General features: G+C 59.1%; 1 protein-coding gene across 1 annotated transcript in view; it reads right to left on the reverse strand.

Annotated features, from left to right (window-relative positions):
- RET (ret proto-oncogene) overlaps positions 1-25,206 on the reverse strand; it is a 53,138-nt gene that overhangs the window by 13,419 nt on the left and 14,513 nt on the right. Inside the window, 11 exon segments of the mRNA XM_079794319.1 lie at positions 1,737-1,884; positions 4,358-4,614; positions 5,409-5,528; positions 6,082-6,192; positions 7,069-7,194; positions 7,893-8,151; positions 9,569-9,768; positions 11,194-11,389; positions 12,522-12,763; positions 14,723-15,010; positions 16,577-16,840. Of these exon segments, the coding sequence (XP_079650445.1) occupies positions 1,737-1,884; positions 4,358-4,614; positions 5,409-5,528; positions 6,082-6,192; positions 7,069-7,194; positions 7,893-8,151; positions 9,569-9,768; positions 11,194-11,389; positions 12,522-12,763; positions 14,723-15,010; positions 16,577-16,840 (2,211 nt within the window).

The raw sequence follows: 25,206 nt of genomic DNA on the forward strand, positions 1-25,206 counted from the left end.
GGAAAGGGGACCCCCTGATGTCCCCAAACACCTGATGACCAAGCACTTGACATGGGGCAAAGCCCTGGAGGAAGGTAAAGGTCACAGATTTTACAGAAGTCTCCTGCCAGGAGGAGGGCATGCATCCTGAGAGTGGGCAGGGCTGGGTTTGGGGTCCCATCGGGAGTGGGAGCCCCATGAGGAGGTATTTTGAGTCAGAAGCTGTGCTAAACTGTCCTCCTGGGTCAACGCCCCATGGCCCACTGCCCAACTGAGCCATGCCACTGCCGTGGCTGCAGACTTGTCTGGAAGCGAGAGGAGATGGGGCATCAAGAATCAGGAACCCCTGTACTACACATGGCAGGCCCTGGGCAGGCCTCACTGTGCCCACTTGGGGTGGGGGATCTCTCAGGTAAAGGGGACATAGCCTAAGGGCCTGGGGAAGCATCCAGAAGCACTGCATGTGCGCCCGACTGTGCACCAGCCAGGTCTCGCCCACCACACTGCCGCTGGGACTTGTCAGTCCACTTGGGCCAGAGGGTCCTCTGCCCAGTCTCTGGAGAAACATGAGTTTGTGTGGTTGGGTGTGTGCCCGCTCAGAGCCAAGTCTGTGGCACAACTGGTCACTCGTGGCCGGACTGGGGTGTCCAGTCCTCTCAGGTGGCCTTTCCACCAGGGCCCCAGCAGACACTTAGCTGAGAGCAATGAATGGGGCAGAGTGAGGCGGGAAGAGCTAGCAGTTCAACCAAGGGCTTTAAAATTGTTTTAAAACTCAGGTCTTTACCCAACGTTGGTATAGAATTGTGGTTCCAACCTTTCTTTGGCCACACTCCACCTAAGCATCTCTAAAATCCCGATGCCCCCCGGTGACATAGAATTCTTATTACTCAAAAAGTGAACTCCTATTCACGTGGAGGAAGCCTAAAAGGCCATTAACTTGGGCTAAACAAGCTTCCAAAGAACATGGCATCCATGACAGAGAAAAATAAAAGAACGAAAGGACAGTTGAAGTACTGAGGAAGAAGTCACTAAGAAATTGTTAAAAATAATAATAATATGAATTGATATGAAAAAATAGCAAATAAAGTTTCAAAACATAACAGAGAACTGAAATGCATAAATGTCACAATATATATTTATATACTATATATGAGGCCCCTAGAACCGTAAGAAATGCAAAAAATTCACTGTTAGTAACTCATTCTTGAATTTCCCCCCTTAAAAATCAAATTACCCCCCTGTGGGGTATGTGCCTCACGCTGGGAACTACTGGTATAGAAGCTACACCACTCTAGAACCTTCCAAGGAAGGAAAGTCCTCGCCTTGCTTCTCCAGGAACCACCGACCCAGGTCATCTATGATGGGTGGGGTCCCCAGACTGCAGCCACTCAAGAACAGCCCTGGCCCTAGCCGGTTTGGCTCAGGGGATAGAGTGTCGGTCTGTGGACTGAAGGGTTCCAGGTTCGATTTCGGTCAAGGGCACATGCCTGAGTTTTGGGCTCCATTCCCAATAGGAGGTGTGCAGGAGGCAGCCGATCAATGATTCTCTCTCATCACTGATGTTTCTATCTTTCTCTCCCTTCCTCTTCCTCTCTGAAATCAATAAAAATATATATATATTTTAAAAAGAACAACCCTGTAGGCTCCTGAGGAGGTGCCAGCACAGCGCCAGCTGGCTGTCGGGTGGTTTCATCTACCCCTGGGGCTCCCACAGGTGTGCATGGCAGAGCCACCTGTGCGTGCTGTAGGACAGGTACCTTTCAGCATCTTCACGGCCACAGTCGTGTACCCAGCTTTGCCTTTCAGCCGGAAGGCTGTTGCCTCAACCACTTTTCCAAATTCGCCTTCTCCCAGAGTTTTTCCAAGAACTAAATTCTTCCGCGGGAATTCCCACTTGGGGTCCTCCTGCATTGGGGTGGAAGGAGTGGGGAGAAGAGGTGAGGGGAGGAAGATGGTGAGGGTAAGAGAAGAAGAATAAGGCAAGAGCCATGAACAAGTACCGGTGGATGAGCTCCGGTGTGCAGGGAACTGACTGTGATCTGGACCAGCAGGGGACAGACACCCACGTCCCTAAGGGCAGGACCCCACAGCTGGGCCCAGAGGTGCCACTCCCTGACAGGCCTCCCCCAGGGCAAGGCAGGTGTTGCCACAGACTGGCCTGGACTCTCTGGATGCCTGTACCCTTACACGTCCCAGTTCACTGAACATGCCCGGGGCCACCCGTGTCCCCGTCTCTCTAATGAGGTGTTCAGGGCTCACTGAGCTCGACAGGTGCTCATGTGGGAACATGGCCGCTTCCCTGGGAGCTAGGCCCAATCCTCTCGGCTGCTTCCGCTCTGGACACCAGGCCCACAAGGCCCTGACTGGGCTGAGCCCAGGTCCTGGCATGCCCTCTCCAGCTGCCAGGAACCCCCCGTGGCCCAAGTCACTACAGGAGGAAGTGTCCAGGGCAACTTCCCTGCGTGGCAGCCGCTGGCTGGGTACCACCGTGCTCCTGGGGAACCTCCCGGCAGCCTGTGGAGGAGGCTGCTCCTCCCCCGGAGCTGGCCATCGCTCTGAACCTGCACACACCTGCCTGCCATGTTCCCCCTCACACACACCTTGCTCGCATACTCAAGTCCTCTCCAGGATGCCTTCTCAGACACCTCGCCTGGCCTGTGCACTGGGATTCTGACTGGGGATGCCCACGCCGGCCTGGAACCTCCCCTCCCAAGTCGCCCTGCAGCTGGGCGTGGACGTGGCTTCTGGGGGCTGCTCACCATGTGCCATACCGGGCTCACCCAGCCCACAGAGATGACACCCCTGGAAACTCGCTGCCCCTGCAACGACCAGACCCAGGCTTTTTGATTTTGGGTGCAGAGGCAGCCTCCTCTCAGCACCACGGCCAGGGCACCTTCCAGCCGGCTCCCGGGCGTCCTGGTGCTGTCTCAGGTTCCCTAGGAACCCACAGTCAGGGTCAGAGTGGACAACACTGTCATCGCTGCTGCCAGGAGCCCTCACCTCACACTGCCTGGGAACGGCAGTTACTACAGAGAGCGCACTGAGCACGCACGGCTATCACCAGTTTCATCTTCTTAAAAATATTAAATGTCATCCTCCCTCGTTTATATATCAGCAAACGGAGGTGAGCGGTTGAGTGGCATGTTTGAGGCCTCAGAGCTGGGCAGTGTGGCCCTGAGGTCTCAGGCCGGGCTCTGGTCGCTCTGCATTCTGGGCAGCAGGTGACGTGGGCCGAGGTGGGTGGGTCCACCAGCACCAGCACCATCAGCCCCCTCCCAGAGGCCTCACTGCAAACTCCCAGGGTAGATAAAGGAATCGCATGGCTCACCCCAGAGGCCTCTGTGGAAGCTGAGACGCTGCTGGGCGGGGCTGCAGCCCCCCACCTGCTGTGTGGCTGGAAGTAGGAAGGCTGGGAGGGAGGCTGCAGAGGCCGCTGCTGCTGGGAACAGCCTCTCTGGCCCAGACCCTCACTAAGGGGCAAGCACCCTCGGTGGCTCCTCCTGAAAACTCAGCCACCTCCCCGTCCTGGCTGTGATGGCCAGGACCATGTGGCCCCTGGATGCTGAGCTTCCTGCCTGAAGGTCCATACACCGAGCTCTCCCTTCCCAGCCTCGAGGTGGGACTTCTGTTCCCAAGCGCCCTCCACTCAGCACTGACCTCAGTGCCCCCAGACCTGGCTCCCAGCTCCTCAGGCAGTTCCCAGTCAGAATGCGGAGGGGCCGGCAGGCGGAGGGGAGGCCTGGCCAGTAGGGGCCCTGAGGAGCCCACGGTGACCACAGATCCGGCTTCTCCCACCGAGAAGGGGACTTGGACGCCTACTGGCTCTGCCTGGCACTCTGTCAGCTGGCTGGTTGCAGAGCCGAGGGGCTGTCTCCAGCACAGGTGGCCCCCCAAGCCACAGAGGGGCTCCCTCTCTGCTGCTGCCACCATCTCTCACCTGCATGGGGACAGCGCCTCATCCCCGGTCTCCCACTTCTGCACCCACCCTACAGACTCCTCACCAGAGCATTCCGTGGAAATGAAGGCAGACCATAGGCCTCCTTTGTTCAACCCCACCCCCAGGGGTCCACACCACCCTGCGGGGCCCCAAACCCTTGGGCATCGGCAGGTCTAGCAGGCTGCCCTCACTGTATGCTCGGGGCCACACCTCAGCCAGTCTGAATCAGCACCCACCAGTCTCGCTCACTAACCTTTCTCCTTGCTCCTGCCCCGCCCTCCCTGGAAGTCATTTCGGTGGAGGCAGGGGCTGCTGGAAACTCACGCACGAGCTGCCTGTGGTTGCGGGACAGCACCCCACCCCAGGGCAGCCCTCCCCTCCGTAGCCCCCAGAGGCCAGTGCCACCTGCAGGGCCTCCGGGAGCCCCACATGGAACCTCACCGGGATCTTGAAGGCGTCCACGGAGACCTGGTTCTCCATGGAGTCCACCGAGGGCCGCCGGGCGCTGGACGAGGAGTAGCTGACCGGGAAGGCCTGGGCCGGCCGGTGGACAGTCATCTCGGCCGAGGCGATGGGCGCCTTGTGGGCGTTCTTGTGGTAGCGGTGGATGCAGAAGGTGGACAGCAGCACGGAGACGATGAAGGAGAAGAGCACGGCGGCCGCGATCACCGTGCGGCACAGCTCATCGCACAGCGGGTCTGCGGGCGGGGCGGCCGTGAGCGACACACTCGGAGGCCCCCCAATCCCAAGGGGAGCCGCACGGCACAGCCCTCCAGCCGGGAGAACTGTGGCTGCTGAGACACACTGTGAGCCCCCATTGCTGCTGGCGCGGGGACGAGAATACCCGCCAACACGCTGGGAGCAGGAGAGGCACAGAGTGTGTACGCAGCCTGCCCGAGGCCACACAGCAGAGGCAGTGCACACCGCGTGGGGATGGGGGTGGGGAGAGGGAGGGGGCGCTGCGCTGCAGTCAGCTGGCCTGGAGGGCTGAGGGAGGTAACACCCTGTGTTCCCAACGTCTTTGTGTTTGTTTTTTTTAAATAAAAAAGTGAGGGCAGGAGAGTGGCTCAGGACCTGGGGCCATTCAATAACGACTCAAATGCCAGAAACAGAAACGTGTCCCGGGCCCACGTGCTCAGTAAGCCGTGCGCCCACCACACCTCTGTCCCGGAGGAAGCACCGGAGGCTCCGGCTGGGACAGAGGCGCCAGCTGGCCAGCGCCGGGCCCAGCCAAGGCCCTGCACGGGGACACTCGGAGCAGCCACGGAGTTACTTGGTGGGAGAAGTAATTTTCCGGCCCAACCCTGTCGTGTAATTTTGGGCTATAAGGCATGATATGGAGGCCCTGACCTAGCTCCCTGCCTGCAAAGGTGGGGAGCAGAGGCCCAGGGGGAAGGAGGAGGGTCTCCGGGGTGACTGCCTCCCTGCACTTCCCTCCCTGGCTTGTGGGGAGGTACAGGGAGCCCTGCCCCCAGGTGTCCACCCCACTCACCCTGGCTGTCCTCCGGCTCACAGAAGCACTTCCTCTCCTCAGGGAAGCAGTTGCAGGTCCCAAAGCCGGCTTTAATCCCCCAGCGCTCCCCTGGCTCATGCCCGCCAATGATGCTGCCCCCTGGCGACAAAGGAAGCCACTCAGCCTCCTGGGGGCCTGACCAGCCAGGACCACCCTGAGGAGTGTGGGAGGGACCTGCCTGCCTGCCTGAAGTGGGGGAGACGGTCGGGGAGTGAGCTCAGAAGTCCAGGTCACCTGGACAGGAGCCTCAGCATGACCTGTCCCCACGCCAGTTCCCTGGTCACCGCAGGGGGGGGAGGAGCCCACAGGCTGGCTGCCCAGGGACCTTGCCAAGGCCCACACCGGGCTGTTTTCAGAAGCGGAGAAGGGGCAGCAGGGGTGACCAGCAGACTGGGGGGCGGGGGGCTGCATCCCTGTGAGTTGGCCAGGGTGACACTGGGCCAGGGCACCTAGCTCCAAGGTTTGTTTTGAGGGGAGCAGAGCCCTTCATTCAAATAAAACGTTAGGCAAAGGTGGGCACATAAAACCCAGGACGTGGCTGGTCAGGCTGAAGTGCAGGTGGGAGTCCGGGCCTCCCATGCGCGCCCCCACCTCCCCAGGGCCCTGTCCTGGCTGAGGCTGGCGGGGCAGGCCCAGCGGGTTGCTCACGTACGGAGGCAGTCCTGGGGGCAGATGTTGGGGTTGCTGCTCTCCACGGCATCGCAGTGGCTGTCGGGGCAGGTCTTGATGCTGGGGGAGCAGGTGGAGAAGTTCCTGGAGATCCCTGTAACACACAGAGGGCGGGTCACTGCCCTGCGGGAGCGCCGCCCTGGCCAGCCTTTCAGATTCAGAGCCAGGAGGGCGGGCGGCGCCCCAGGGCCTCTAGGGACAGCCCAGCCCCTCCCAGGCCTGAGCAGTGAGATCCACGCAGGCAGCCCTGGCCGGGTGGCTCAGTCGGTTGGAGCACCATCCCGTACATGTTGTGGGTTCTATCCCCAGTCGGGATGGGTATGGAAGGCAACTGATCAACGTTTCTCTCTCTCTCCCTTCCTCTCTAAAATCATCAAAAACATGTCCTTTGGGTGAGGATTAAAAACCCCACCCCTGCAGCCCCACCAGCAGGGGCATCCCTGAGAAGTGCCTGGGGGTCCTGAATGGGTAAGGACAGGTAGGTGGTGAGGGATGGAGGGGCTGGGCCACCCCAGGGCTGTGTCAGCCTCACGCCCAGGGGACCAGAAGCCAGACAAGGCGAGGCCCCCCTCAAGGCTGCACTGCCAGAGGGGTCCTTGTAGTGGTGGGTGCCGCTTGGAGTTGGCTGCTGTCCACAGCGTAGGCCCTCCCTGCCTGGGATCCACTGCCTGGCCTGGGACCTCCCAGGGAGGGCCTCTCTGTCCCCTCACATCCCAGCTTTGGCCCAGACCCTCCCAAGTCCAAAGAGAGTCCAGCCCCAAGCATCTTTGTTCCCTTGGCCATGACCAGCCTCATGCCACCCACACCCTGAACTCATGCCCACCTCCTGGCATAGGAGCCATGGATGGGGACCAGGCTCCGGGGAAGAGAGGAGGCATGAGAAGGATCCGCACAGACCCCACTTCCACTCAGCCATCACCACCCCCGTTGGCTGCCTGGCCGCAGGCCCCTGGCTCTGTGTGGGGCCTACCTTTGCCGTCTCCCTGTCTCCACTCGCACCTGCCTGTCAGAGAGCCCAGGCCACCGCACTCCTCACACTCGGACCGCCTCTTGCTGACGGCGCAGGACAGGGGGCAGCCTGGCTCCTCAGCCATGTCTGGGGGTGGAAGGAAGCAGGTCACAGGGGGCCAGCCAGCACCCAGGGACAGGGCAGCACTGGTTGAGCTGCCCCCAGGGGTTAAGTCCAGAGGGGAGGGAGTAACTCAGCACCAGGTGCAGGGGAGTGATGGGGCTGTTGGGAAATGGGGGGCACCACAGCCAAAGGGGGCACAGCTACTGAGCTGGGAGAGTATGGAGGGAGGATGTTGAGGTGGCCAGACATGGCCAAGGACACAAGGTTAAATCCTGAGTTTCAGATAAACACTGAATACCTGCTTTGTGTAAGTACGTCCCTAACATTGCGTTGACACACCTAAAAACTTGGCTTCTGAGAGACTCTGCAGAGGTTGCATGGGGCATACACCAAGAAGTTGGTTTTTTTAACCTAAAATTCAAGTTCTATCTGGCAGCCCCATAGTAGGTGCACGTGCGGATGCACTGACAGGGTGATGGGGAGCAGCGCTGATTGCTACGCAGTGTCTCTGGGCGGAGCGGTTTCACACGCCCGGTCATCCTTCATCCTTCCAGCTCTGCTGTGCGGCATGCACTGTTATTCTCATTTCATCGGGAAGGAGGCTCGGGCTCAGGGAAGCCACCCATCCGCGGGAGGGAGCAGGAGCAGGCCCCTTCTGTGGGGGAAGCCCGCGGCAGTACCGTGTCCCACCCAGCCGCACCTCCACAGGGCCCGGAACTCACACGTCCCCTCCATGGTGACGAGCAGTGGGCCCTGGGCCTGCCTGCCGGTTGGCTGGTCGGTGGCCACCACCGTGTACTGGAGCTGGGTACACTCGGGCCGCCGCAGGGCCTCCGTGTCGTTCACGAACAGGGTCCCCGAGGTGTCCTCGGCCAAGGTGACCACTCCCAGGGCGCTGCAGTTGGCGCTGGAGAGCTGCAGCTCATACCGCAGGTGGATGCCCGTGAACTCCTGGCCGTTCTCCACAGAGACTTTCCCAACCTAGGCGCGGGCAAAGGGAGCGCGGTGGCTGGGTGGCCGGACAGGCTCGTGGTGGAGGCTGGAGGGACCCCCTGGCAGTCCGAGTCTTGGAACAGTCCCCTGCTCATCCTGGAATGGCACAGCCCCCGAGCGCCCCGCCCTCCGCGCCCCCGTGCTCCTGCCTGGCCCTGCTCTCCCCAGGCCGTCACTCCACCACCCGCCCCGGCTTCCGGGAGCCGGGCACTGAAGTCGGGGTTAGCGCTGGCCCTCCAGGCAAGGGCTGAGGTGCTGGCTCTTCCCTCACTGCCCCTCATTCAGGCACAAAGGCCGACGGCTCCCTCCTATGCACCACCCTCGCTGCCCGGCCAGGCGTTTTGCCCTGGGGATCACCAGTTCCTGTCCTCACTGCATGGGGCCAGGATGGCCCACCGGCCTGGTCAGAGCACTGCACCCGGCCACATGGTCATGCGGTGTGGTTGCTGGTCTCACACAGGACCAGGGCCTTCCTGGGCTTGGCTGAAACCCTGGGAGAGAGGGGCTGCCTCGTCAACTCCTACCATCCTCGACGCCCCTCTATGAAAGGCCCAGGTGGTGGCAAGTCAGGGAGCTTGGACGTGTCGAAGGGAGGGGGGATGCCTTCTCCTCCCTGTGCGGAGCCCAGGTGGCTGCTGGAAGTGAAGGGGGCCTGGGAGCCAACCCCAGGAACGACCACCAGGACAGCGACAGATGGCCCTAACCATGACATCCCAGCTGCTCCCCAGGAGGGGGCAGTATGTGAAACCAATCCTGCCGCAATTTCAAGTCAACGTAAGAAGTGCTCACACGAAACATTCTAGAAAGAACTGCACCAACACGCTAAGCACTGTTTGATTGTCTTCTTTCAGGAATACTGACGACCTAATTGTTTCCACTTCTCATCGTCCGGTGCCTACGGCAAGTGCAAACGTGCTTACAGGAGGGAAGTGGCTGCGCCCCCTCCCCGACGCCGCACCCCGGGCCCGGTGGAAGGCCCCGGTAATAAAGCCCATCCATGAAAACGGGCTTGTGGACGTGTGGAGCTACGTGACCAACACTTCTGCAAACCCCCTTTTCACTTAACAACCCGCCAGGAACGTCTCTCCAAGTCAGCATACACATACCTGCTTGGCATTGCTCTTACCCTCGTACAAAGCTGTCTTACAGTTACCAACAAGGGAGAGAACGAAACTTAAAGAAAACGGAGAAGAGAGAGGCTCTGGCCCCTCCCCCCAACCCCCCCAACCCCCGCCCCGTGGCTCCTCCTGGGCCACTCCATGTACTTATTAGCCCAGGGAGGGGTGTCACCCACCCGGCCTGGCTTGCAATCTGCTAGACAGAGCGCCCACCCCGAGGAGCGCCCACCTGAGGGAGTCCCCACCCCTCCAAATCCCGCAAGGCTGGCAGTGGGCTGAAGGCTCACCTGGGCAAAGCGGCGGGCCCGCCTGCTCACGGTGAAGGAGTAGGCGCTGGGCAGGCGCAGGCTGACCGGCAGCACCGACACGTTGAAGTGGAGGAGGAGGGTGCCCTCCCCAGGGCCCTGGAAGCTGGAGTCGTTGACCAGCACAGCCAGCTGCAGGGTGCGGCTCTCCGAGATGGGGAGGCTGCGGTTGAGGACCAGCCCTGCGGGAGGGGGCACGGTGATGACGGCCCAGGCACTGCACGCCTCCTCCCAGGTGCATACGCTGCTCACACATGCACAAGGTTGAAAACATGTACCTACACACACACACACACACACACACACACACACACACGGTGGACAGGTAACAGACCTGGCAGCTGGCAATAGGTTAGAAGCCCTATTTAAATGTTAGCTGTTATAATGAGCTGGAAAGTATTGTATGTAAGTACCGTGTGTGTGTGTGTGCACACGCACGTGCGTGTGCAGGGTATGTATGGAGTATGTATGTGTGTGAGGATATGTATGTGGGTGTGTGTATATGAAGTATGTGTGTGTACTGTGTGGGGTGTGTGTAGAGTGTGTAAGTATGGAGTATGTGTGTGGTGTATGTGTATGAGGTATGTGAATGTGTGTGTGTTGGGACTGTGTGTGTGATGTGTGGGCACACAAGAGGTCAAGACTGGCATCACTGAGGCCCTGGGCAGGCTGCCTGGCCCTCCTGTCCCCTCCCCCCGAGAACTCTCGGCAGCAGCAGCCTCCAGGGGGGCTGGACTCCCACGGCCCCAGGCCCAGGAGCCAGTCCACCTCTGCACCTGCCATGGCCAAGGCTGTGGCGGCAGCTTCGTGGAGACCGGAGGATGGAGGTGGGGCTCTGGCACACAGAGTCCAGAGCGAGTGGGTGAGGTTTCCCCGCACAAGGCGGGGAGCCTTCGAGGGCTCGGCAGGGGAGGGGAGGATGTGAAAGAAACGTGATCAGGCCAGGCAGAAAGGGGCAAAGGCACCAGTGTCCCCAGGCCCCCAGAAGCAGATCCCCAAACAAGGACCCAGGTACCGGGGGTGTTTGGAAGGTGAGCCCAAACGGGCAGGAGGGCTGGGAAGGTGGCAGGGAGGCCAGGCAGCTCATGAGAACGCCCCGTGTGTAGGTGAGCGCCGCCAGCAGCCGGGCCCAGCCCTGCAGGTCCCTTCCAGGAGCCAGACAGCACAGCGCCTCAGGGTCTCCCGGCTCAGGGTGCGGAGCGGCTACTGTGCACCAACCGAGCTCGGCCAGTAGAGAGCTGCTGGCCGAGAAGGGTGGAGGGGCAGTATCCCCGGGCACTCGGCCGCCTGAAGGGCAGCAAAGTAGGTGCCAGGGTCGGAGGAAGGACTCGGGCGAGGACGTGTGCTTGCAGTGGGCAGCGCGCCCGGGCAAGGGCAGCATGGAGAGGTGTGCCGGGGCAGCCGTGGGGCAGCTCAGGAAGAGAGCGCAGCTTGTAAAAGCCCACCACGGTGGATGCGGCGAGCCCGGCAGAGGCGGGGGCTGGGCGGAGGGGTGTCTGGGGCTCAGAGGGCCAGGCTCAGCATCGGTGTGTGCAGGGGGCTTCCCTGACCAGCAACAGGGGCTGCCGGTTTCCTGGGGCCCGCCAGGCCGCACCCAGCCCTCTTACTGTAGTCATGCACCGTTGCCCGAATGAAGCCGCCGTCGGCCTGGACCAAGGTCTCGTTGGGGGAGTGCTCCACGCGGAAGGTCTGGAGGGCCCAGGCATCTCCCGGGAGCAGGGTGCCCGTGTACCGCCTCAGGAGCTCCCCGGAAGCTGGCACCACATCCGGATCGAAGACATGCAGTGTGGCCACCACAGTGCCCTGCAGAGAACAGGGGATGCCAGTCAGATCTCCTGCAGCCGGAGGCGCAGGGAGGGCACGCACCCTGCAGGTGGACTAGGTATGCACAGAGCTGGCTCTAGGACAGACTGACCTGGGTTCCCGTTCCCACAGGGCCACTTGCCCACCTGGCCCAGTCACCTCACCTATGAAACAGGGGTGGTAGGAATCTACAGACTTCCTGTACAGATGGGTGCGAACGGATGCCCGGGGGCTCTGCTGACACGCCCCAGCCAGGTCCCCGCAGAGCACGGCGAATCCTCCTCTCTCCCGAGCCAGCCGTGCCCCGCAGGGAGGAGGGGTCAGCTCAGTGTCACACAGGGATACACAGCAGGGCCGGATCCACGCCCAGGTGTCCACCAGAATGCTCTCCTCCAAGCACCTGAACACCAGGCTGGAGAGGGCTGTAAGGACGGCTTCTAAGCAAAGTCACAGGACATCTTTGCTAACGGAATTCCCTACTGTCACCCCAAGGCAGCCCTGCCAGCGTCAGGGGACATTTCCTCACAAGATGTGCTTTCCTCACCGGCACACTCACCAAGCCCAGCCCTGCGGCGCCCAGAGAGGCAGGCAGACCACACACCACCTGCCCACCCTCCCACTGCCTTTGCCGGCTGGTTGGCTGCAGGACAGCCTGAAGCCCAGCAGGTGGCAGTTGCGCTCCACCTGTGCACCCGAGAGGGTTGGGGCTAGGATGGGCGGGGCAGCCCCCAGAGGCCCCCCCCCCCCCCGCCCCAGTCCTGCCTTTCTCCACCCCTGGCTACCCTCCCGGAGCCTCCAAGCTGGTCCCACCCCACCCGGTGAAGACTGAGTGCTGGTGGAAGGGAGTGCCCTCCAGCCAGCTGCTGTCCTCTCCCCTCCTGGGGGCACATGTGTGCCCTTAGATGCAGGCCCTTAGCCTCATCCCCCTGCTGGGACACAGGCTGGGTCCCCAGGGCCCTGGCCACCCCGTCAGGGGCCAGCTGGGAGCCGGCCGGGTTGCCCTGGAGGCAGGCAGAAGGCCCTGACAACCGACCAACGGAGAACTAGAAGGACGGTCAGGCTGATGGCTGGATGGAGAACAGACACTAAACAGACGGGCCGACGGACAACGCACAAGCACACGGGGGCACACCTTCTTCCGCTTGAACTCCACGACGGCGCTGGCGGTGTCAACGCCGTCCAGACAGGAGGGCGCCGAGTCGTCCTCGTCGTACACGGTCACGGGGAAGGGCACCATCACCTCCTCCTCTCGCGCGCCCACGCGCACTGTGCAGGCAGCCACCAGCTCATACTTCTCTTGGCGCTCGCGGTCCAGGGCCCGCCGTGTGCTCACCTCTAGGCTGTCGGAGGCGCAGCGGAAGGGCAGGTTCTCACCTGCGCAAAGCAGACCAGGAACCCCCAGTGTGACCCCGGGCTGGGACGGCTGCGCTGCCTTCTGAGGGCCCAGCAGGAGCCGTGCAGGGGAGCGGACCTGCGGCTCAGCAGGGACACCGTCTGCAGGACTGTGTGCTTGTGAGCTTTCCTGTGGCGGCAGCGGCAATGTGCTGATGAAGGATGAGGACTGGGAGCCCGGCCTCAGGTCCCATCCTCACCACCTAGGGAGGGCCCTGCTCCCCTTCGCCCACCTGGCCTGGGCTGTGGGTGGCATCAGCTCAGCCAGGCTGCAGGCCCGAGATCCAGCTGCCAGCATTTGCTGCTTTTTTGAAGAAAATGTTAGTTTTTTTAAATGATGGAAGTAATATGTGCTCATTTTAGAGAATGTGAGAAGTCCGGGCACAATCCCACCACTAGAAAACAAACACAGGGACAGCTAGTGAGTGATTTGCTGTTAACACACGCTATTCCCTCTGCCGGGTTCGCAGCCTGCTCTACAGCCCCTGGCGGTCTGGCTCGAGGCTGGTCGCTGTGTGCCTCGTTTCCCCACCGGAGGATGAGTGGATGAGACTAACACGCCTGCTTCTCGCCAGGCACTGCTGTGCATTTAGTGGCTCCCGCATCCTCCCGAAACCCAGCGAGGGGAGGGCCAGGAATGACAACACACTTTTCAACCCAAGTCCGTCCTGGAATTTTATCCTCCAGGAAAACCCAGAGGCGGGCAATGCTGAGGGCTGGGGGGTCAGCACGGAGGGTGACGTCACCGCCACTTGGTGGGAAATCACACGTCTCTCACATCAGAGCCACATAGTAACATGTGGATTACACATGTGGGGAATGAGTGTCATACTGTTTCCCTCTACTGATATGGTTACAAAAAACATGCTCAACAAAATTTAATTATGTAATTCTTAGCCAGAAGGAGCAGCGTGCTAAACCATATGCTTGGGGACAGTCTGGCAAAGACCTGTATCCCTGCCCCGGGACAGAGGAAAGGAGGGGCAGTGTGAGTGACGGCTTTTACTTTACCGAGATTCTCTAACATCGGCACCGTGTGTGATAAACCTGGTGTGAATCCAGGTTCCACATCCTAGCAGTCCAGCCTCCATGTCCTTTTTGAGTCCCTGTTCCTTGTCTTTAAATGGTTTCTCACGTGTCCACTCAGCCGCCTCGCTCACCGGCATGGGGATCATCACACCCCGCCTCCCCCACACCGCCCGCCCTCACAGCTGCTCAGGCAGAACCCTGCAACCTGTGTGGGCTCCTCTTCCCTCAACACCCACATGCACACATGCTGGACCTTCCTCCACAGCCCGCAGAGCCTGCTGCGGCCGGCTACACCCTCCTCCTGTCCTCATCTTCACGCTCAGGGCTTCCGGAGCCTCCTAACTGGCTCCATGCTTCCTTCCTAAACCGCCCCACCCCCATCATCCCCAACACAGCAGCCAAACGAACCCTTCAAAGGTAAGTTAGGTCCTCTCACTGCCCCCCTCAAAAGCCTTCCACGACTCCCCAGGCCCTCAGTGGGCAGCCCAGGCCACTCCCCGGAAACTTCTCTGCCCTCATGCAATCCTGACCTCCCATCACACATAGCACGCCCCTCCGTGGAGCCCCCCCGTGGCACTCCCGCCACGGCTCCAGTGCCTCCGTCCCTGGCCACCCAGCTGAAGACAGCAGCTCCACACTCCATTCTCCTGGCTTCGCTCCCACCTCGCCCCTTTCAGAGCTGCCTGACCTCCTCAGTGCACGTGGCTCTCCGTCCTCCACAGGAACGGCAGCCCCAGGCAGGCTGGGCTTCTGCCGGTGTGTCACCTCCTTAGCCCTGAGCACGGTGCCTGGCCCACTGCAGGCACACAACAGGCCTCCTGGAATACGAGATGAGTGGACGGTGTGGTGGCTCATGTCCCTGCGCCCGGCACACGGCAGGCACCGAGAACGGCCCGTGAGGCCCGCACTCACCTCCCAGGAGCCTGTAGGCCACGCTGATGTTGGGGCAGAGGAACTGCACTGGCAGCTGGCGAAACTGGTGAAAGGTGCCCGGAGGCCGGTTCTCCCGAATCCGAAAGGAGGGCTCCCGGTCGGGGAAGCAGAGCTCCCGGGGCTGGAGGGAGCCACAGGCCGGGAAGGAGGCGTTGATGAAGGAAAAGTAGATGCGGGCACAGCCTGGCCAGTGGCATTCGCCCTCCCGCAGGGGTGTGGGCAACAGGAAGACCTGGAGGTAGACGGTGAGCTGGGGGAAGCCGCCATCTGCAGAGAGAGGCCAGGCCCAGGGGCGTCAGCCACACCTGCCAGGTGGTGCGGAGCAGGAGGGGGGGGGGGGGCAGGAGCTCCAGTGGGGTGGGAAGTCCAGCCCTCACAGTGGTCAATGGGCCCTGCTGAGCTCTGACCTGGCCGTCGCCTCCTGCTGGCCCCCCACTGCCTGGAACTGGGGTCTGTCTCCTTCCTCTGCCTAGAGATTCATCACGGGCCAACCCTTCCTGTCATTCAGGTCTCGGCTCCAACACTGCCCTCAGAGGGGTGCCCTGGCTGGGTCCAGCCCCAGGTGGAGGGCTCCCCGGGGCTCCACACCCTCCCCAGGCAGCTTCATCAGGAGCCCCTGCAGAGACACACGCTGTGGGCGGAGTACCTTGCACCTAGAGGTGGGATCTCCAGCAAATTCCATGAAGGAGGCACCACACTGACTCCCCTTCCGATGAGGTCTGGACCTCAGCTGGGTGGGGGACTCCTCCTGAACCCCTTCTCTCGGCTGCGGGCAGTGGCTGCCCCTCATGTCTCCATACTCATGACTCCTCTTTGCCTCTCACTAGCCTGTGTGTTTTTTGGCCAATCCCCATCATGGTTACTAATTCTCTGTCCACGTGTTCCCTGTTGAAATGAGCGTGTGCGTTCGCCCCTGCTGGCCCCAGCAGTGCACGGGGCTGCTCTCCTGAAGAGGCCGCCGATGAGTCGGCGCCCGTAGCAACTTCCACGCTGGCCTCCACCCAAGCCCTGCTCCGCAAGTGCCCCCAGGGACCTTGGGATGAAGGTGACGGCAACTGTGTGCATAAACAAGACCCGTCTCAGATACCACCTCCTCCAGCAACCATCTGGGGTGCCCTCTTTACTCGGGGACCCTGATTTTACTTGGCAAATCAGTGCAGTCATTCTGCCCTGCTGGGCAGTGACACCCACGGGTATTCACAGGCTGCCTGCCTCTCACCCGCGCACGGCAGCTCAGGGCTGGTGCGAGGGTCCAGCGGGGACCTACTGGGTGCGCAATCACCATTTTGTGCCACAAGGCACAACCCTGCTTCACACCCCTTTCCTTGCCTGTACCAGGGTCACGCATGGCCTCCACCGGGCTCTGACCCCTGCTCTGAGGGCCTGGCCAGATCTTCCGTCTGCTCCACCCGACCCAAGTCCCCAGCAGGTGCCACGAGCAGCTTGCTGCTGATGGTGAGACAGGCTTTCTGTGCAAAGTGCTGCTTCTCCAGCAAGTGCCAGATCATTCGCTAAATAGAAACCTTGGGGTTCTCCAGCCCCTCATAACCCCTCTCTCATAGCCCCAAATCCTTGTTAACCGGTAGAGGCATCTGGGTTCAGTGTGGAGGGAACACCCCATCCTTCACACGGTCCTTCCGAGTCCTGGAAGCAGCGGAAGGCCCAGGGCCATTAGCTGCCCCCAAAGTTGTCCTGGCTCCCTCCCCAGGCTGGACAGAGAGTCAGGTCAGTCTCCTTCCCTCTCACACAGCAGAGTCCCCCTCTGAGCCTCAGTGTGGGCGTGCCGTGGGCGTGCCGTGGGCGTGGGGGAGAGGGCGGGTGGGGCGGCCTTACTGCGTATGCTGAGCTTCTCCCAGGAGCTGTGGTTCAGGCTCCAGTGAAGGTAGAGGAGGCCCGTGTCCTCCTCGATGCGAATCCAGTCGTTCTCGTGCAGCCGTTTGCGGTAGGCGCCGTAGAGGTGCTGGCCGAGGCGGAAGCTGGGCACCTCATCGCGGGCGTCGCGCAGGGCGTGGACGTAGAGCAGGGGCGTTCCGGCCGGCTGGTCCACGTACAGCTTCTCCCAGTAAGCGTCCCTGGAGAAGTAGAGTCCCAGCGGGGCTGCGGGGAGCAGGGAATCGAGTGAGGGGGGGGGAGGGTGGGGACGGAGCCAGGAGCAGGCCTCCGAGGCACACTGGCGTTCCCAGCGGCTTCATTTCACACTTGGATAAAAGATGCTCATGGACAAAAGAAACCCACTCATTGAAAACTCTGAACCGAGTAGGACTTTCTCATCTGCAGTTCAAGAACACCAACACACAATTATTTGTCTAGTTAAACACCAGCTGAAAATGTCCTGCTTTCAAACAGAAAAAGGAGGAAAAGGCAGTCTACAGCAGCTGCAAAACCATTCTCCATCACCCTCGCTCAATAAGCACGTGACCCACGTGGATGGGGCTTCCCCCAGGCTTCTGAACAGGTCACCTGGAGCCGGAGTTTCCCGTGCAGAAGACGCCGCCACACCGGCTGGGCAGGCAAGCGTCGCTAGAAATGAAGAAAGTGCCTTATAAGAAAGAAACACATTTTTATCTAAAGTTAAACACTCTCCTACCACATGACCCAGAAATTCCACTCCATTTGTCCAAGAGGAGTGAAAACTTGCTCACAAATGGCAGGGTTATGCACAGCCCTAATACAGAAGCAGCCCCAGGCCCTTCAAGGGTGAACAGGTCAGCCAGTGTTTACACAGCGAGGCATCCCAGGCAGCAATACAAAGGTGTGGGCGAGCCACGCTCACGATGACTTGGGGCGGTCTCAGGCACAAACGAATACATATGGCATGACCTAGACTACTTTTAGGTGATGGAAATCGGACTGGCTACCTGTTGGGGGCGGCGGGAGGCGGGGGGTGCAGCAGACTGCGAGGGACAGGAGAGAAGGTTCTGGGGACATAGAGGTTCCATATCCTGATGGGGTGGAGTCACGTGGGCACATCCACTAGTCAACAATGTGCAGCCAAGGCGTGTGCATTTCCACCTACGTTAACGCTGCCGGAAACCCTGCTCCCTGAGGGCTGTGGGTAGAGCTGGGAATGCCACGGGGAAGGGAGATGCTGACCCCGGCTGGCTGGCAGAGGGGCATGCGCCTGAGATCCCAGCCCTCAGGGCTACAGGGAACCCGGCTCGGGTCGGGGGAGGGCAGGTGCGGGTCCACAAGACAGCACACAGGCCTGGGCGGCCTGGGTCTCCCAGAGGCCCGACACCCCCACCGAGGTGGCGTCCTTGGGAGCAATGTGGTGGCTGGCGACCAGGCATATGTGATGAGAGGCAACAGAGCTGCTGCCCGCTTGTTCTGCTGGGACACATGCCCTGGCCCTGGTCACTGGGTGAGAGCTGCTGCCTTTGGAGCCAGCTCGCGAGGAGGGCCATGAAGACGGGTCTTGTGGGGGGCAGGGGGCAGATGCTCTGCCCAGAGGTCCACCTGCCAGGTAGGTAGGAGCAGATTCAGGGGCTGGGGCGTGGGACGAGTGGTTCAGGGGCTGGGGCGTGGGACGAGCTGAGCTCCTGGGAGCCCCTCCCCCCAAGCTGATCCAGCCCCAACACAGACCACATCTGCAGGGGAGAGTGCAGAATCCGCGTGGGGCCCAGGCCGTTGCTGCCAAAAGGGGTTTGCGGGCCAGGCAATGACTGTGAGCAGAAACAGACCTAAATGCACTTAAAATGCCTTCCAGGTGGCGCCTGGAGCAGGGCATGCTGCCTTAATGCTCCTCCTCGTCACCAACACTTTTAGATGGAAACACATATGCTCCAGGGCGGGAGGGAGAGGACGTGGGTGCAGGGCCGGCCTCAAGGGGGTGCAGCCTGGGCGGTCCCAAAGGGCCCACACTTGGTTTAATGCTCTGCTGTCACTGTCTGGAAATTCTACTCCCAGAAGGGCTCTCTTCACAAGATGTGCACACGGGCTCCACATCTCCACTCTGTACTGGGCCCCACAAAGGACGCGCCCAGTCTCGGTGGGTGGAGGAGGGCCTGGGATGGGCCACTGGTGTCCACTTCCGTGGCCTGCAGAGTGCTGGCCTCTTCCGAGCCTCAGTTTCTCCAACGGAACCGGGGAGGACGTGCTGGAGAGAGGAGCAGCCAGTGTAGGTACAGACAGGCCTCACCTTGGCACAGGTACACACCGTGTAAACCTCCCACTTCAGATCCCAAACCCCGGTGCGCAGACCCCTTTACTACCCCATTTCACAGCTACGAACACTGATCCTGGGAGGGGAGGAGTGTCACCCAAGCCAAACTGCTGGAGGTTCTACATCTTGGGGTTCAGCACAGCAGCTAACGAAGTGGTGGTAGGAGTCGGGATAAAGGCAGATGCTGAGATTGCTGGAGGCCGAGGGCCGGTCTGGCTGACGCCCCACGGCGGGCACCTTTCTGCCGGAGAGGGCTGCCCGGCACCCGCCTGGGGAACTCTGGGCAGGCCAACAGCAGGACTTGCAAAGCCTCTCCCACCCATGCCTTCCACCTGAGGCCACGTGGTGACAGAATCCTCCCACACCTCGTCTAACGTTTTTGCCGACAGGCTTGGCAGCGTCCCCCTCCCGTGCACCTTGTGGCTCGGCTTCCTTAGCCGCCTCTGGGCCCGGGCACCATGCCGAGGGGTGAGGAGCTGGCTCTTCTCACTCGGGATAGGCAGGTCCTGCACACCTGCCAGAGCGACCCCGGAGACTTCAAGGCCTGTGTGTGTGCCCGCACACGTGTATTACACTGTTTGTGCACACGGGTGTGCAGGATGTGGGAACAGAGACAGAGGCCCTCAGACCCCAGGCCCCTTCTGTTCCGATCCTGTCTCAGCCCGGCGGAACAGACACAGAACTAACGTTCAATGGGGTGAAGTGCCGTCTGGTTACAGAAAACCGGAGAAGAACCAAGCAACACTTAGAGAGATGGAGATACATTTATTATGCGCGGGTCCAGAGGAAAATGTCTCTCAAATTCTGGACCCCAACATGGAGGAACTTTCCCTATTTATGTTTTTACCTTCTTTGTCTCCCAGATATGGGGTGTTTCCGGCCTCCTTTGCAGGTTCTTAAAGAGCCCCTATGTGCTGGGGCCTTGAGACCTCAACCAAAGGCCTGGCCTGGTGCCAGCACTGATAACTTCCTCTGGGGAAGGTTTAATGGCCTCTCCGAAGTGGGAGTAGTCTTATTTTCCTTATTATTTAAGCAAGCACGCATTTACAGAAGCCAAATAGCAGGGTTAGAATTTCAAACAGCAGTTTTTATGTAAGATGGATGCTTCAGTCCGACTCCCAGAAGGGTTTTCTTTACAAGCACCACCCCCCGACCGGACCCCGGAGTCTGCCACACAGGCATGGAGGGCTCTAGTCACCCAGCCAGGGTTCTGCTTCTGCCTTGACCTTTTTGCAGCCAGGCAAGGCAGGTTTCAATGCTCCGTACTTGGTTGGGATGTTTAATTTACTCATCTGTGATGCAGATGGAACAGGCCCAAGTCCTCTCCTCCCTCTGGTTTAGTCAACCCTTCACAAGAGCACACAAGTGCACACATGCACACCCACACCGCCCACATACATGCACATATATTCTCCTGCCTACCCGGGACTCTCCGAGTACCCCCTCTGCAGCGAGCAGGATGCTGAGCCTCATCAGGCCCTCAGACACTGTAGGCACACAGGTGTCTCCCTCCTGCCTCTGTGCTCTGCCCCGGCCGCATGCAGTCCCGAGGCACCGGCGCAGCCCCCGCCCGAGCCCAGGACTCGCTTCCTGAAGCTCCCGGACACAAGCCCTTCTGCGTGCCTGTCCACCGCCTCCACTCCCCTGGCCCTCCAGGGTCTCCACTGCTGGCCTCACGACTGCAGACCAGCCCTGGCCCTGGTCGCCCCACCAACTTCTCCACGGGCAGTGGGCTGACCCCAGCCTGGGGTGGGAGCTTCTTCCCTGGGTACCCTCCCTCTGTGAGCCTGAGGGTGCCCACAGAGCTCCCAGATGCCTCACTGTTCTTCTCTCATCACAGCTTAATAACCATGCTTATGTGAACTTCTCCAGTTTTAACTGCTATGTGGGTGCTATTTCCTGACTGGACCCAGAATGATACACCTCTCTCTCTCTCTCTCTCTCTCTCCACACACACCCCACACACAGACAGGTTGCACAGTCTCACACACACATTCTCTCACATTGGCGCACACTTTCCCCACCCCATTCTCAGTGCAGACACACGGAGCCCTGCCAGGCCTGACTGTGGGCTCACCTTCCTCGGCTCTCCATGGTCCTGGCCAGTCCTGGCCATTAGGGGCCACACAGCTCACCTGAGGTTCCTCCGACCTCCTCGCCACCTGTGGTGGGTGTCCTGCCCTCTGACCATGCAGGCACCTCCTGGCCAGATGCCCTTGGTCTCTCAGCCCCCTCTGGGCCTGCCCTTCAGGCTGTTCTGAGCATCGGTGAGTCACACTCACCATGGTCACCCTGCCACGGAGACCCATAGAGCCCAAACAACTGAAAATGGCAACACGAAAGCCAGATTTGTGAAACGGTGTGGCCCAAGAAGTGTGTGTGCTCGGCAGCAGCACCTACGTATGTGTGTGTGCAGGGCAGCCCCTCCCCGCAGGCCCCTGCACCAGGCAGCCGCCTCCTGCCCTCGCTGAGCGCTGGATGGTGCAGGTCACAGTCTTATTCAGGCCCAGCAGTCTCTTTAAAAGGCGGTTTCCTAATGCTACCATCTTTGTTGGATAGGTCTCAAGGTCCAGACGTTCTTGTAAATTCTTTTCCTGGTAAATGTTACAATGTAGCATAGTATTTTGCAGATACAGCTGTAAACAGGATGAGCTTGCCAGGAAGGAACCCAACCAGGTAAATGTAGCCTATTTCAAAGAAGAAATTAACATGCAATTAACCAAATGGTATCTATAAGCAATGGCTAAGCCTCCCTTGAGGGAGACAGAGCTTGGATGTGAATTCCCTGTCTGCTTTATGTGCTTGCTGCAAGTAAATAAGACAACCCAGCAACACCAGGTGTCAACATCCCAAGCAGGGTTGTTGGGTGACATCTTCACCGGGAATGCAGGCAGCTAGCATGGGCTCCTCCCCAGGTGGCCCCGCCCCTGCAGGCCAGCTGTCCCTGTGCAGGGGTCCCTCCAGCCTCAGGCCAGGACCCAGGGCACAAGTACCTGGCACCATCAGCCTCTCAGGATTTGGCTTGTCCGCCCACAGTCCCTCCTCCTATATCCCATTCACTACTCTCTTTATTCTAGTTGAATATTGGATACCTAGAAGGAATACATTTTACATAACATTTACCCTGAAAGTACACCCTACAGCAAACACCATAAACCCATGGCCAGCCTTACTGGACACTAAGCTAAACTGCTGCCCCCACCACCCTCCCGTCCACTCCATCCCACTCACAGCAAACATGGACCTGGGTCTTGCCTGTCTCTTGCCTTTTACCGACTCTAGACTTACAGGGGTGATCGCTAAAACTTACCCAGGCCTGGCAGGGCTCAGTGCGTCTGCACTAAGTGAGCAAGAGAACGGGGTGGGGAGTGTCTACCTGAAACTCGGATAATACTGTATGTCAACTGTACTTGGAAAATTAAAAATACTTTTACCGCATTCTTGGAAGGCACTTTAGCTGGGCAGAGTTGCCGGTCCTGTAAAGGCAAACTCCAATGTCTTGTTTCTGTTGCTGCTGCGAACTCCACACTCATCCTAATGGCCACTCCCTGCATCTCTCCTCTCCTCCTGCCTGGAGTTCTCGTTTCACCACCACCAGCCAGCGAGCTCACCTCCCATGCACGTCTCCTCCTCTAGGTGATGGAAGCGCCTGTTCTTTCTCCAAATTCTCCTCTAGCAAAGGGCAGCCAGTCCCCAGTTCTAACTGCCACCACTGCAGACACTGCAGCGCCTAGCAGTTCACCAGCCCGGACATCTCGACCCCAGGTGCCAGATGCGCCTCTCCGTCAACCGTTCCACTGCCATGTCCCGTCTGGCTTAGAGGATGCCCTCCCCTGCTCCTCCCACTCTTCCCACCCCAGTCAAGGCCCCTCTCCTTCCGCCCATTTAGGCCAAACAACTCAGAGTCACCCTGAGCCCTTTCTTCTTCCACCCCTTAGTCCAGCCCACAGATTGCCCTCTGCCACACCCCAGGCAAGCTGCCACGCTCCCTCACCTGGACGACACCACAAGGCTCACCCAGGCTCCGCCAGCCACTCCTGACCCCACAGGCCACTTGCCAACGAGCAGCCAGGCTCCGGTGAATCATGCTGCCCCGTCTGCAGCGCAGCATGCACTGTCCATGGTTGCAGAGTAAGACACAGCTTCTCATCGGGGCTGGGGGTCCACTACTTCACCCCCAATTCACCCCTGCCCACTCTCTCGGGTGCCCGCACCTTCCAGCCACATTGGCTAAGTCACTGATGAATGAATCAGTGAATGAATCAATGAAGAACAAACTAACCAATAAATGGTTTCATGAACAGGGTGGGAAATGGCTGCACACTTTTGAGAAACGGTCAGAATTTGGGATGGAAGGGGGCGGCACCAGGGAGGTGGGGGAGATCATACGCAGCTAAGAGGCCTGGGTTGGCCTGATGGGTGGACGGTCAGTAGCAGGATGAGGCACACAGAGCCACGTGGATGGATGCCCCTTCTGCTCATGAGACTCTTTTGGGCATAATGCCCTCTCGTGCACTGACTGCCCTGGGGAGGCCAGCAGCTGGTGCTAAGCAAACTGCCATCAGGCTGAGAACAAAACCGCTGACCCCAGCTCAGGAAGCACCTAAGTGGTGATGGAGGGAGATGTCAGCCAGAACATGTGTGCTCACACATGTACACGTGTTTGTGCACAGCAGGCTCACTTGCTTCACACACCCCACAATCACTGTGCTTTGTCCCAGCTGGAGGCTGCTTTTGTAAGGGATTGTAACGCATTATGCTTTTAGGAGAAAAGGGGAGGCTCTGTGGCAAATAACAAATTTGGGGGGTATTTAAAAGGAATCTTGGTTTTTAAAATTAATCAGGGTATCCTACGAAACACAAAACACCAATCAGAAAGAATATATGCACCCCTATGTTTATAGCAGTACAATTTACAATCGCTGAGATCTGGAAACAGCCCAACTGCCCATCAGCAGATGAGTGGACAAAAAAGCTGTGGTACATTTATACCATGAAATGCTATGCAGCAGTAAAAAGAAGAATATCTTACCCCTTGAGACAGCGTGGAGGGACCTGGAGAGTATTATGCTAAGTGAAATATGTCAGAGAAAGACAAGTATCACATGATCTCACTCACATGTGGAATCTAATAATTAACAAAATAAACTGATGAATGGAGTGGATCCAGAGACATGGAAGCCTGGAACAGAGTGCGGAATCTCGGAGGGAAGGTGGGGGAGGGTGGGTGGGTTGGAGGTAATCAACCAAAGACCTTGTATGCATAAGTGCCTAACACTTGGACGCAGACAGTGCGGTGGTGAGGGCCTGGGGCCGTGGGCTGGAGGGGGCTGATTAAAAAAAATTAATTGTGGTAAAATACACATAACATCAAATTTACCATATTTTTTTATTCTTTTTAAAAAAATCCTTTCCCCCCACTGATTTTTAGAGAGTGGAAGGGACAGGGGTGGGGGGAGAGGGAGAGGAAGAGAGAAAGAGAGAGGAAGAGAGAGACAGACAAATAGAGAGAGAGAAAGAAATATCGATGTGTTAGAGACACATCAATTGGTTGCCTACGGCTTGCACCCCGACCTGGGCTGGTGATTGAACCTGCAACCGAGGTACATGCCCTTGACCAGGAATCGAACCTGAGACCCTTTGGTCTGCGGGGCCAACGTTCTAACCACCGAGAAACCCAGCAAGGACAAATTTATCATCTTAATAATTAAGTGCACAGTTCAGTTACATTAAGTGCACAGTTCATGCCTGTGCACGAACATGTGTGTACACGTGTGAGCACACATGCTCTGCAACCATCACCACCATTCATCTCCAGAACTCTTTTCATCTTGTAAAACTGAAACGCTGTACCCACTAAACAATAACTCCACATTCCCCATTCCCTCCAGCCCCTGATAATCACCATGTGATTTTCTGTCTCTGAATCTGATGACTCTAGGTGCCTCATATGAATGGAATCATATAATATTTGCCTTTTTGTCACTCGCTTAATTTCACTTACCATAAGGTTCTCAAGATTCACCCATGTTGTAGCATGTATCATAATTTCCTTCCTTGTTAAGGTTGAATAGTACTCTATTGTTGATGTAGTATAATTTATCTACTTTTGCTGCCTGTGCTTTTGTTGTCAGATATGGGCATCTCAGTTTTAAAGTGTGCCCACAGCTCTATCTTCAGCCAGAACCCGGGCCAATCAGAACCAGCAAGTTCCTGGCCCCATCTGGCATCCCCCAGGGCCGCCCTGGCTGCCTGCCACAGCCCAGGCAAGTACCTGGCACGTCTGCTTTCTGCTGAGGTT

This window comes from Cnephaeus nilssonii (genome assembly GCF_951640355.1).
Source record: "Cnephaeus nilssonii genome assembly, chromosome: 16".
Taxonomy (NCBI): Eukaryota; Metazoa; Chordata; class Mammalia; order Chiroptera; family Vespertilionidae; genus Cnephaeus; species Cnephaeus nilssonii.